Source organism: Carassius gibelio, chromosome A19 (genome assembly GCF_023724105.1).
Source record: "Carassius gibelio isolate Cgi1373 ecotype wild population from Czech Republic chromosome A19, carGib1.2-hapl.c, whole genome shotgun sequence".
NCBI lineage: Eukaryota > Metazoa > Chordata > Actinopteri > Cypriniformes > Cyprinidae > Carassius > Carassius gibelio.
In genome coordinates, this window is record NC_068389.1 from 17,974,130 (window position 1) to 17,986,364 (window position 12,235).

General features: G+C 36.7%; 1 protein-coding gene across 1 annotated transcript in view; it reads right to left on the reverse strand.

The window, feature by feature from the left end:
* The window catches only part of LOC127935613 (CUB and sushi domain-containing protein 3), a 183,516-nt gene that overhangs the window by 125,563 nt on the left and 45,718 nt on the right, over positions 1-12,235 (reverse strand). The window contains exons 9-16 of the mRNA XM_052533684.1: positions 10,606-10,932; positions 9,282-9,476; positions 8,664-8,802; positions 7,725-7,912; positions 7,414-7,602; positions 5,980-6,096; positions 5,219-5,434; positions 4,624-4,812 (exon numbers count right to left, since the gene is read on the reverse strand). Coding sequence (XP_052389644.1) covers positions 4,624-4,812; positions 5,219-5,434; positions 5,980-6,096; positions 7,414-7,602; positions 7,725-7,912; positions 8,664-8,802; positions 9,282-9,476; positions 10,606-10,932 — 1,560 coding nt within the window. The remainder of the gene's footprint in view (positions 1-4,623; positions 4,813-5,218; positions 5,435-5,979; positions 6,097-7,413; positions 7,603-7,724; positions 7,913-8,663; positions 8,803-9,281; positions 9,477-10,605; positions 10,933-12,235) is intronic.

A 12,235-nucleotide genomic window follows, 5' to 3' on the forward strand; every position in this document is an offset into this window, starting at 1 on the left:
TATAAGTAAGACAGAACAAGATGTTGAAGTCCATTTTCAACTGAGAATCTCAAGAAGTGCTTTAATCATGAGGTTTCAGTTAATGTCTCTCCCTGTCATTTACAATAGAAGCACTGAAGCTGAATGCATTAAAAATGTACAAGACGTGCCCTGTAAGATATAGCTTGCAACAAAGAAGCCTTAAAATACAGTTTTAATATCTATGCTAATGATAAAACCTTCCTCTCCAGTGAAAAAGGAATGAACAAATGGTGGAAAACGAAATGGTCATGAAAGTTTTGCCAGCTAGATCGATGGAGATCAACATATTGAACAGTTTTTCACAGCTGCAATTAAAGTTTAGAATACATTATGAATTACGAATGATATGAGTGATGGTTCTGCATGAATAATTGATAAGGCGATTATGCATTCATAAAGCATGTCATCAAATACTAAGAGTCATGTGACTGAGCTGCAACTCCCCTCAGAAACACGATTTATCAATCCGTGCCATTGGCTATGATGAATATGTACCAGCATGCAAATCAGCAATCTGGCACATTCTAAAGCATCATTTCTATGAGGTAAGCAGCGTGTTTAGATTGAGCTACAGTATGCTGCATTTTTTTTTTTTTTTAATGAGAAATAAAAAAAAATGTGATCATGGAAACAATAAATGTACACTCCATCTGTTCAGCCCTAGTAAATTAATAATAATAATTATTATTATAATAACAATTTTCTTATTTCGAATACTACATAAAATATCTACCATTAACCCCACATATTTACACCATCTGCCATCACAAAATCTCACCAAAAAAAAAAAAAAAAAGCTATAACCAGTGTCTGTCACATTCAGCTATTACATGACACAGAGTACTAATTATTAGTAGCCACTATAATTATTATTGTACTTATGAGCAACAAATGAATAAATCTTAAAAACAATGACTGGGTCCTTTCTGAGCTGGCAAAAAAATAAAAATAAACTAAAAAAATACTAAAAATAAAACACAAAATAAAAACTCCAATTTATATCCAAATGATCACGAAATAAAAGTGCGTCATACGTAAAAAAACAAAAAAAAAGAAAATTTTTTGTGCATATAATACGTATAATACAATAAAATACGTATAATACAATAAAATATTACCAATGTATCTTTTCTTGCAAAAAAAAAAAAAAAAAAAAAAACGTTTCTGACAGAGAACATTGCTAATCACCATCAATGGAGAACAATGCCTTTTGGTTCCAAATAATGCAATCACAATATCAAGCAGCAGGGACTGATGGGATTATGCTAACCTTGAACCCTTGGTTCCTCCTAAGGTTTCTTCTTCATGTACTTAGAAGTTCTTCAGAAAGTGTCACTGTTGCCTTTTGCTTGCTTACTGCAGGGCTTGTAAGCCAGCAATCTTTGTAAAGCGTCTTTCAATCTAACTGTAGTGTGAAAAGCTCTATACAAATCAGTCAAACTTACACTAATACATCTTAGGACTTTAGCCTTGGATATCTGTTCGAAGTGCATGATCACCACTGAATGCATTATACAGCACTGCATTTGACATTATGACTTGTTTAGACCACTTCCTGAGGTTATATAAAGATACAGATATCTTCATGTTTCACAACATCTGGACCTCTGGCAAATATATAACTTTTACAAATAAAGTACTTACAATGTGATTACCATGCTACAAATAGGCATACTTAATCTATACAAATCTTACCTATAAAACAAACCATCTTTGTGAGTGCTTTACTATCAAATCCCACGGTGCTTAACATCTCAAACCTCATGCCTGCTAAAATGGAGGTGTAATACTGATTTATCATAATCTTAACCATACACAAGCAGCACCTTGTCTTGCATAATATGTGTTAACACTCAAGTTAAGCGATTAACTTCACTTTAACAGTAAGTATGATTCAGGGAAGATGGCCTGTGGTCTCTGAATGAGAAAAAGCGTAATGTGTGATCAGATAATGTAATTCTTATTGCAACCCATTGAACAAGCTTGTCTCAACTCATAAACGTCGTCTGCATATGATTAATAGCACTATAAGAGAAAGATCAGATGCTGCAGGAGACTTTACCAGCAGAAAAGATTCATCTTAAGGAATAGATTAAAGAAATCAAGTTGGAAAATAGCTGGCTCATTCTCCGTGGTTCTGTATTGGCTTTAACATCTTTCTCCTTGAACAGATCTGTGGGGTTACTGTTTAAAGCAAACATATTGGAGGAACTTTAAATGTTTAAAGCTGGGCTGTGTAATTTTGGTGCCACCAGTATCAACAAATGCAACTGAAAAAAGTCAATAAACCCTCGCCGATTATTGGTCAGGTCATACAGATAGCCCCACCCCAACCAATTTTGCAATGTAAAATCGATATTTTGGATAGTTGGGAGGGAAAGCTGAGGCCTGTGTTACTGTCAAGTGATTTTGACACTGCGTTTTTCTGCCTTCCCTCAAGTGAAAGGTATGGATTTAATACAAAACTAAAAATACCCCCAGCTCCTCCAGGTGTTACAGTACAAAGATGCAAACTCATCAGGAGTGAAAAATGTGGCAAAGATTAAGGTTAAGCGACCCAGACGGTGATATGATATCACTGATGTTTGGGGTGTTGCAATATAGCGTATTGTGAATTTTTACATTTAAAGATTGATATTATGTATATACTACACATACAGTAATATCGTAAATATTCCAGCATAATTTGGTTGACACTCTAACATACTTCAGTATTGTAGGTGGCGGTATTGCATATAATGATGCCACCTGTCGTACACCAGAAAAAAGCAGAAGACAACAATGTAGCGTGTAGCTACGAGTGGCATAAAGTGATAAAAGAAAAGTGAGACAAGTTTAAAAAGTTTGCACGCCAGTGTAGGAGTTTTTTTCGGGGGGAGGGGGGATTTTGTAAATAGATAAATGTGTTAGATGCTCCACTCTGCAGGAAGTTCCAACTATTTTGCATGCTTTTGTATAGTTTCGGTTACAAGCTGTATCTCTGTCTACCTACACTCATATTTTAGAAAACACAAAATAAACAGAGTTAAAGATGAATCTGATGATATTATTGTGTATTGAAACTCTGATATCGTAGCAGCCTTAATCGATGTGACAAGCAAATGAGTGAAAAAAAAAGAATACTTTTTTTTGTGTAGGTGACCCGTGCCACCTCTGAGAAGAAGCATGAAGTCCATACATAAATCTGGTAGCACTTTATTTTACAGTCCTGTTCCTCATGTACATACTATGTACTTATAGTAATTACAATAACTATGTAATAACTAGGTACTAACCCTGAACCTACCCCTAAACCTAACCCTACCCCATGTAGTTACCTTGCATTACCAGAACTTTCTTAGATAAATACACTGTAAGTACACTATAAGTACATGTTAGTACACGTACTGTAAAATAAAGTGCAACCATAAATCTGCCACTGGATGTACTAATTTTGTTTGGATGTTATCCTTGATCTCCAGAACTGATTAGTTTTCTAGCACTGGATAATGCAACACAAAAAAGGGTATAACAATATAAATACATTTTAACACAAACAGCCGAGATCTATGCAGTTATTCTTTTTTTTTTAAATTAATTTTATAAATGTCCGGTGACCCCTCATGACCAGAGAAAAGTGTAGAGTCACTAGCAAACCTCTGAAAATTCTCCATTATTATAATTGCTATTTTGTTTATGTCCCTGTCTTGTGAAATGCATGGCTAACTTCCAATTGATGCTGCTTCAGCCCATTCTGTCTACGTCTGATGAATGCTTTATTGCCGAGGAGTCACTTACTGACGCCGGTGAGCAAGATACACTGAGAGATACAATCAAGAAACACTGAAACATGACAATAGCAGCACTAAATCACTTCAAATGCGCTCGGCAGGAGCTAGCCAAGCTGAATTCTGAAAGCCACTGTGAAGGAAGTTTGGCGTGGCAAACCGCTCCTGTCCTGGAGCTTATTAGCTCTGGGAACCAAAATGGAAACGTGACCCCTCTGCACGGCAACACGATGACTCTCTGTGTGTTTCCAGGGAAACAGCAGGAACCAATAATAATTAGGCTCGACTTAGCCAACTAAAGAATGTGACCATGGTCGGACAGAAGCTCATGCCATCATTCACTCATCCACCCTCATTTCACCCTGTATGACTTTGTTCAAAAATTGTGTTTCTAATGATATATTTTGCCTTTTTTTATTGTGTATTATTAAAATATTTCATATTATTCATATTATTCCTTTTTTAATATTATTTTTATTGTGAATGCCCTAATCTTTATTCACCTGCATTATATTGAAAAGAATGTATGTATATATATTTGTCTTCCACTGAAGAACGCAGTCATATAAGCTTGAATAGAGAGTAAATAATGACAGACTTTTCATTTATAGGTGAACTGTTGCTTTAAATCATTAACTTTTTGAACCGTCTGATTTATCCCCCATAAAAAAAAAAAAAAACAACAGGTTCATCATTAAAGGTGTTTTTTTACAGTCAAAGTGAACAAGTCAGCACTATCTTTCTTCAGAATCAGCAATATGCCCATGTGGTGTGCCATTTGGTAAAGAATCAAGAGAATAAAAGTTTAAATGAATGAAAACAGCTGACAACGTACCAACACACCTTGGCAGAGGTGCGCTCCACATGCGCCGACCCCCTCCCAGGCAAATGATTTCTGGTGCTCCCTCCAGGCGGTAGCCCATATTGCAAGAGAAGGTAAGAGTATCTCCAATGCCAAAGCTGTAACCGTTACGGCGCCCAAAATGTGGCACTCCTGGATCCTCACATGGCTCCAGATTGTATTCTGAGGAAGACAGAATTTGAAAGATTACATATTAAAAGTAATGTGTAATTGGGTTTTGGGGTAAACATAATGAACATGAAAATATTTATATTGTTTTTGTCTTTTCTTGTTCAGATTTTAATTAAGCATCTTTTTTTTTAAATGCATTTTACTTTAAATTTTTATTGTTAAAATTTTTTCAAACATTTTTAAATGTAATTTTATAAATTCATATTTTTTCTGTTTTTAATATAAAATCTTTTTTTTCTCTCCATTGCCAGTTTCATTAGGATTTTAGAAAAATATCCAAATGTTTACACAATAGGTAGAAAAGTAGCTTGATTCAGTAAATACTGTATAAATTGTAAGAGGACTCAACTACTGTCCCTGTGCCCTTTTCTAAGGCTATTCTCAGGACATCCCTCACCTGAAAATGTGATGTTGAAACCTTCGTAGGAGATGGAAAAATCAGATATGAAGCGGAGCTGGGCCTTGAAGTTGCCATAGAGCCCTGCGTTGATGGGCGAGGGCAGCTCTGCACCTGTGAGGCGGGCGAGCGGGTGAACAAAACTCCCATTCTCTGTGATGAGGAGGTAGTCATGATGATCCTCCAGGTGGAAGGTGTTAAAGCTGAACTGAACGCCTATTGGTGAAACAAGAGCAATGCACAAATTAACCAACCTACTCATATAGTGTACTCATTAGACCCAGGAGAAGGGGAGTCTATTCGTTACAACTTTTTTCTTGGGCCTTGTGAATTTAAGCAATGGCCCTTGGCTGAGGTCAAGCAGAACAAAGGAAAATTCGATACTGACCCTTTTTTGCCTTCGTGTCAGAAAGAGAAAAGTCTATTTTTAGTTCCAACTGATCTGTCCACTAAATATAATGGCCTTCAAAATGTATATACGTTATTAGCCATGGGAAATTCAAATTCAAAGTATCTTTCATTATTCTGAACTCAAAGGTTGTATGATGATATTTCAGAGTAGGGCATGGACGATTATCTAAATCTGTATTCATGACAGTTTGTACCTACGGCTGGCTCTAGAATGTGAAAAACTCTTGAATCTCGCTTTTCATCCAGTTATCAATTTGTATGTTATTCTTTAGTATTTGGCCTGTCAAAAAGAAATACCATTAAATAATAGGGAAAAACTGCAGCTTAAGGTATATCAGCTGCTGCTTTACCTTTGCCATGGCTAACCTCCACAGTCCAGGTGCAGTTAAGGGAGCTGGGGTAGACCTCAGGGTATCCCGGGGATAGGATGGTGCCTCCCGGTCCTCGAACATCACCCCCGCAGAGTGCTAAAGGAGTAAGGGAACTCAGGGAGTAAGGTACTTACTTAAAAATACCCTTCACTTAAATTCATTACATGTAAATGGAACCATTTATAACCATAAATGATTTAATTGTTCTATCAGCCCATTTACTGGGATTATCATTTAACATGTCAAAGGTGAATTAACATTTGTGTCTTTCCTTGAGACAGAAACTTCTAAGCCCAATTCATAACTATTGTTCAAATATTCGGGGTCAGAATTATTTTTTTTATTTTTTTTTAACTGAACGCCTCTGATTGGCTGCTCTGTTACTAAACTCAACAGATTCCTGTGTGATTGGTTATAATGCGCAACACTGTAAAAACACGGAAAAAGAATCATGGTGCAACATTGAGCAGATCTAAATTTAATGCTGCAGTGAACAGTTTTTAATTAATTTTATTAATGACAGCTGTATTTAGTATTTAATAGAGTTATATATATATATATATAACTATATTAAATTTGCAGTTATCAATATGCATTGTACAATTCCATCCATCCATCTACCCGTTTTCAAAACCACTGAATTCTGAATATCAGAAGTATAAAAAAAAAAACAGTGTGACTTTTATAACCACCTAAGCTATTTCTTGGAATAGGAAAACACTCACATTGGTTAAAAACTTGTCATCTCGCTCACCTCATAAAATGCATGCTTGATTTTTGACAGTACTAATATATTTTTTTTCTTAAACGCTGCATGGTGCTCAGTGTAAGAAGGATCTAGAGTACCAGACAGACCTTTGCTACCTGAGAGCGCAGTACAGGCAGGTGCATGTCTCTAATTTATGCTGCATTTAGAGCCCATGGAGGTGAGATGACTGTGTGCAGTAAAAAGTGCCCCTGGATGTCTAATCTGGTGAGCGCATCAGTTCCTATCAGCAGAAGCAGCCTTCACAGCAAATTGCCTCTCAGAGTCCTCCTCAGCGATGGGCTAATGGCCTTGCATTGAATCACACTGTTTCAGTTTAGCTGCCTTAGAGAAGGCAAAGCAAAAGAATGTAATCAAATAGCCGAAGGACAGGCAGCCTAAGGAGCTCTGACGGGGTAAGGCACAGGTAACATCTTTCATGCAGGGTTGAGCAGAAGTTTCATTGCTGGCACAAGCCTGCTGTTTAGCGCTGTCTTGCTCTAGTAATACGGTTTATTAAGCCCTTTTTGTCACTAACTCAGAACCTTTTATTTATTCGATATGTTAATCAACACCTCATCTTTTTCCTTTTACGAACAGTTTCATTGATCAGTAGGTCACTAGGTTTAACAACTCTTCTTTCACTATGAATGTCTAAGGAGACCAACCGTCACAGGTGGGTAGCGGGTGGCTCCACCAGTGATTCTTTTCACAGACCAATGGCTCTTCATGGCTGAGGCGGTAACCCGAGTCACAGCCGAAAGACACAGTGGAGCCGATGGAGAAGTCCTGACCGTAACGAAGACCATTGACTGGAATCCCTGGATCCAGGCATGAGTAGGCATCTATCGTAACGCCTAGGGATAGCAAGACAGACGAAACTCAGAAGTATTTTGAGAGCGTTTCAATTATTTACTGGATGCTGGTGCTCTACATTAACAAAAGTTTTGAAACCGTGGAAAGTTTACTGTACACTTACTTTCATACAGGATCTTGAAGCCACTGTTTGAGCGGCTGTTGTCAGTGGTGAAAAGCATGTACAGGTGGTTGCCGCTGCTGAATAGAAACTGAGGCACCTGGGTGCCATTGAAGGCGCCAATTAGAGGAGAGAGAAGATTGGGCCCATCGTGAAGCTCCAGGAAATCACAATTCAACTCTGTCTGAAATCTGGTTGGAAAAACAGGAAATAATTAAATGTCCTTGCTGACAATGATACAACTTTACCATATTTATACACTACAGTTGAACACTTTGGAGTCGGTATGATTTTAAAAGTAAAAAAAAAAAAAAAAAAAAAAAAAATATATATATATATATATATATATATATATATATATATATATATATATATATATATATATATATATATATTCTTTTTTTATGCTCACGGAGGCTGGATTTATTTGATCAACAAAAATATAGTAAGATTGTGTAATATTATTACAACTTAAAACAACAGATTTTTATTTGAAAATATTTTAACATTTTAAAGTCTTAAGTGTCAAATGATCCTTGAGAAATCAATCTAATGATCTACTGATTTGGTTCTCAAAAAACATTAATTCTAAAACATAGTAAAAACATTGGTGTACACTATTTTTGTGGAAATGGTGATACATTTATTTCAGAATTTTTTATTTAGGGTTAGATTTAGAATGTTTGCAAGAACAGCATTTATTTGAAATAGAAATGTCTTCTTTTAATCAATTTAGTGCATCACTACTAAATAAAATCTTACTGATCCTGAACCTTTTAATGGTAATATATTTACAGTGTATTTACAGATTTCTTTGTTGCTGGAAAATTAAGATTCAGAAATTCAAATTTTCACAGAATCATTTAAATTACATAGATGAACAAAAAAACAACACCAACAACAACAAAAAAAGAATCTATTCAAATACAAAAAAAAGCATACTTCTCAAATGTGATCTTGATAGAGCGTCCTGGTTCAGCCTCTATGACCCACTCACAGTTGAGCGAATCTTTGTAGTAACCAGGCCATCCAGGAGATAAAATAACTCCACTAGGAGATGAAAAGTGGCCTCCACAGGGAGCTGTAGAAAGAACAGATTATTAACGAAGATGCATTTAAGTTGACTAACATTAAGCCACTGTTTTTGATTTTATTTGAACTATAATCACATGTATACTGTACTTAAAAGCAGTTAAATAAGACCAACTAACTGTACCTCAATTTACATATTTACAATCCCACATAAACTAGAGTAAGGTGTTAAAATTGCTTGTGGGCGACACTGTCAGTCTGTCACTATTCCTCTGACCATATGAATAGTGTTACAGCATAATTAGAAACATGTTGAGTAAAATTCAAGGGATTGACAAGGATTTTAACGACAGATGACAGGCTGCTCACCACCACATGCCCTCTGGTTTACATGCCCTATTAACCCTCGTCTGTGTGACCCACAGGTGACTGTCTATTCCATTTAGATTGACACTGAAAACCAGGCAGAACTGTCCACTTATTGAGGACTCCTGTCTACTTTTGGTGGCAACTGGCCCTAATAAATACCTTCACACTTTGGGATGGGGCCGCTCCACATCACCTTGCCACCATTCAGCTCACAAGTGATGGTTTCTGCTCCCTGGGTCTTAATGAAGCCATCCTCGCAGATGATCGAGATGGAGCTGCCTAGCTGGAAACTGTCACCAAAACGTCTGGCGTTCAGAGGGACTCCCGGATCCGGACACTCATTATGGCCAAATGCTGTAAGGACGAACGACATAAGATAGTATTCTAGAATTGGAAGTGTCCTGAACAAGTTTTCTGGCTAGTCAAAATTGATGACTGCAGAATGTCACTAAAAGAAATAACACTTTATCAAGTGGATGAGTTGAAAACTAGGTTGTTAGAAAGTTGACAAGTTTGAAAGACACTCCCACCCAAGGTGGTGCACTTCAATTTACCCTGCACTCAAAATATGAGGATTTGTGGTACTTTTTAGGACAGGTTTCCACTCAGGGCTTTTTTTTTTAGCATTAGTATTATTGACCTTCCAGCTGTTTTTATAATAACTCCATGAAGCATACACAGAGGCCCAAGGCGAATGGCCAAGAATGCTGCTGTCCACAACACCCTGTGCGCCTGATGGATGTCTGGTGACAGGAAAGGCCTACAAGAAGGACATGACGTTTGTCAGAATGAATACAGATTTAACGTACTCCATCAGGGCACTGACAGCTCTTAACAGACAACAGTTAAGTGTCAGTCTGTTAAAGAACGCGACATTAGCGTTCAGCCTTAAACGATTACAGCAGCGTTGTACCTAATATGCATGCAAACCCATGTCTACTTTAAGGACTTGATGGACCTGATGGATTATTGTGACATTTCTCATCTCCTTTAAGAAGGACCATCAAGAAGTCATTGTGTGGATTAAAGTCATGAGGGGCGGAGCAGAGATCTGGTGCGCATGCGAAAATTTTTTAATTGTATTTGTCATGTCTGTAAGAGGCCCTTAATAGACACTTTCATCTTTGTTTGTCCTATCACAAATTCAAGGAATATTGACTATATATATATATATATATATAAAATAAAGGACATTTTCATAATAAAACATATACAATGTATTGACTTTTTGACTAATTATTGTAAGCAGCTGAATTGTACTGTGACTGCAAACTGTAAAAAAGCATTATTCAAAGATAAGATTATCTTAATAATCATTATCTGTTTTAGAAACAGCAGTAACTGCTATCAGTACACTTTGATACACAACACGTTTAAAACCAACATGGTGTCTCATGCAGAATTCATGCTCAATACATGCTTTACAAATGCCCCATGCAGACATAATGCAGATTAGAAACCAATCCAAATGTGGGACACGCACTGGTGTAGGTAATGTTGAAACCTCTGCCTGACATAGAGTGGTCAGCCTGGAACTCCAGCCGGAGAATGTTGTTGTTGCTTGTGAGGTGGGATGGCACTTCCGCCCCAGTGAAACGGCCAAGCACAGACGAGTCAAGCATCTCTCCATCCTTCACGGTCAAGATGTCGTATGGAGCCTCTAGGTCAAAGTCATTGAAGGCCAAGTGGATACGGCTGCCGGGCTCTGATAGGATCAGCCACACACAGTTAAGGTTGTTCCCATAGCCCTCTGGGTAATCCGGAGAGAGGACTGTGCCCATGGATGCAGTGAAGTTTGAAAGACAGGGAACTGAAAGAACAGAACAGAATAGCTGCTAATTTTTAACTAAAGATTAAAGTAACTACGTTAATATTATAATGTTTTTTTCCCCCATAATGACTGAGAAAAAACAAACAAACACCAAGGCAGCCGACAAACATATAAAAACATGCCACATCATACATCAGTGTAATAATACAGCACTTAGCCAAGTGAATGTGTTTAATATGCAATATGGAGACTGTCACGCCACTGTTTATTAGGTTCTGCGCTTTCTGACAAACTGCGTTCATGACATAGCTGGACTTGGCTATAAATAGAGCTGATTTGTTCAATCTTCCAATTAGACGTGGAGAAATTTCAGCTATGCATTTTTTTAAGCAAGGAGCCTACAGGTGGAGTATCAAAATATAGCAGATGTCACTGCAGCTAAAGAAGTTTCCAGGATGGCTGGATATATAAGCCAATTATTTCAGCTGCCTCAGAGATTTCTGCATACATTTTGAAGAAAAAGCAAAGACAGAAATGTTAATAAAATCCAGTTATTTGGAGATTCTTATGGAACATGAAAAATTTGACACACACAAAAAAAATGAAGTGTGTGATTTCTGTGGCTTTACCACAGTTAATGACTGTTTTCAAACTTGTTTCCTAAACACTTTCCATAGCTGCCTCTGGTCAGCTAACATATGTGACCCTTGACCACAAAACCGGTCTCAAGTGCTAATTTTTCAAAATTGAGATCTAAAAATAATCTGAAATCTGAATAAATAAGATTTCCATTGATGGATGGATTAGGATTATACAATTTTTGCCCAAGATACAACTATTTGAAAATCTGGAATCTAAGGGTGCAAAAATTCTAAATACTGAGAAAATCGCATTTTAAGTTGACCAAATGAATTCTTAGCAATGCATATTACTAATCAAAAATTTGGTTTTGATATGCATTTTGTTTTACAAAATATCTACATGGAACATGATCTTTACTCAATATCCTAATGATTTTAGGCATAAAAGAAAAATCGATGATTATGACCCGTACAATGATTTCTTTGGCTATTGCTAAAAATATACCCCAGTGACTTAAGACTGGTTTTGTGGTCCACATATAGTCCCAACCCGCCCCTTTTTTGCCACATTATTTTTTTTAATAGCACCTTGAAAAGTATTTTAACAAAAATGTAATGATGGTGCTTCTTGAAATAGAAAAGATATGAGGGCATAAAAAAGCACTAATTTAAATGTAGCAAAATCTAACACAGTCAATTCTCATTATAGTACCAAACTAGGACAGAAAAAACATTTCTAAAGCAATTAATCAGTCTGAAAT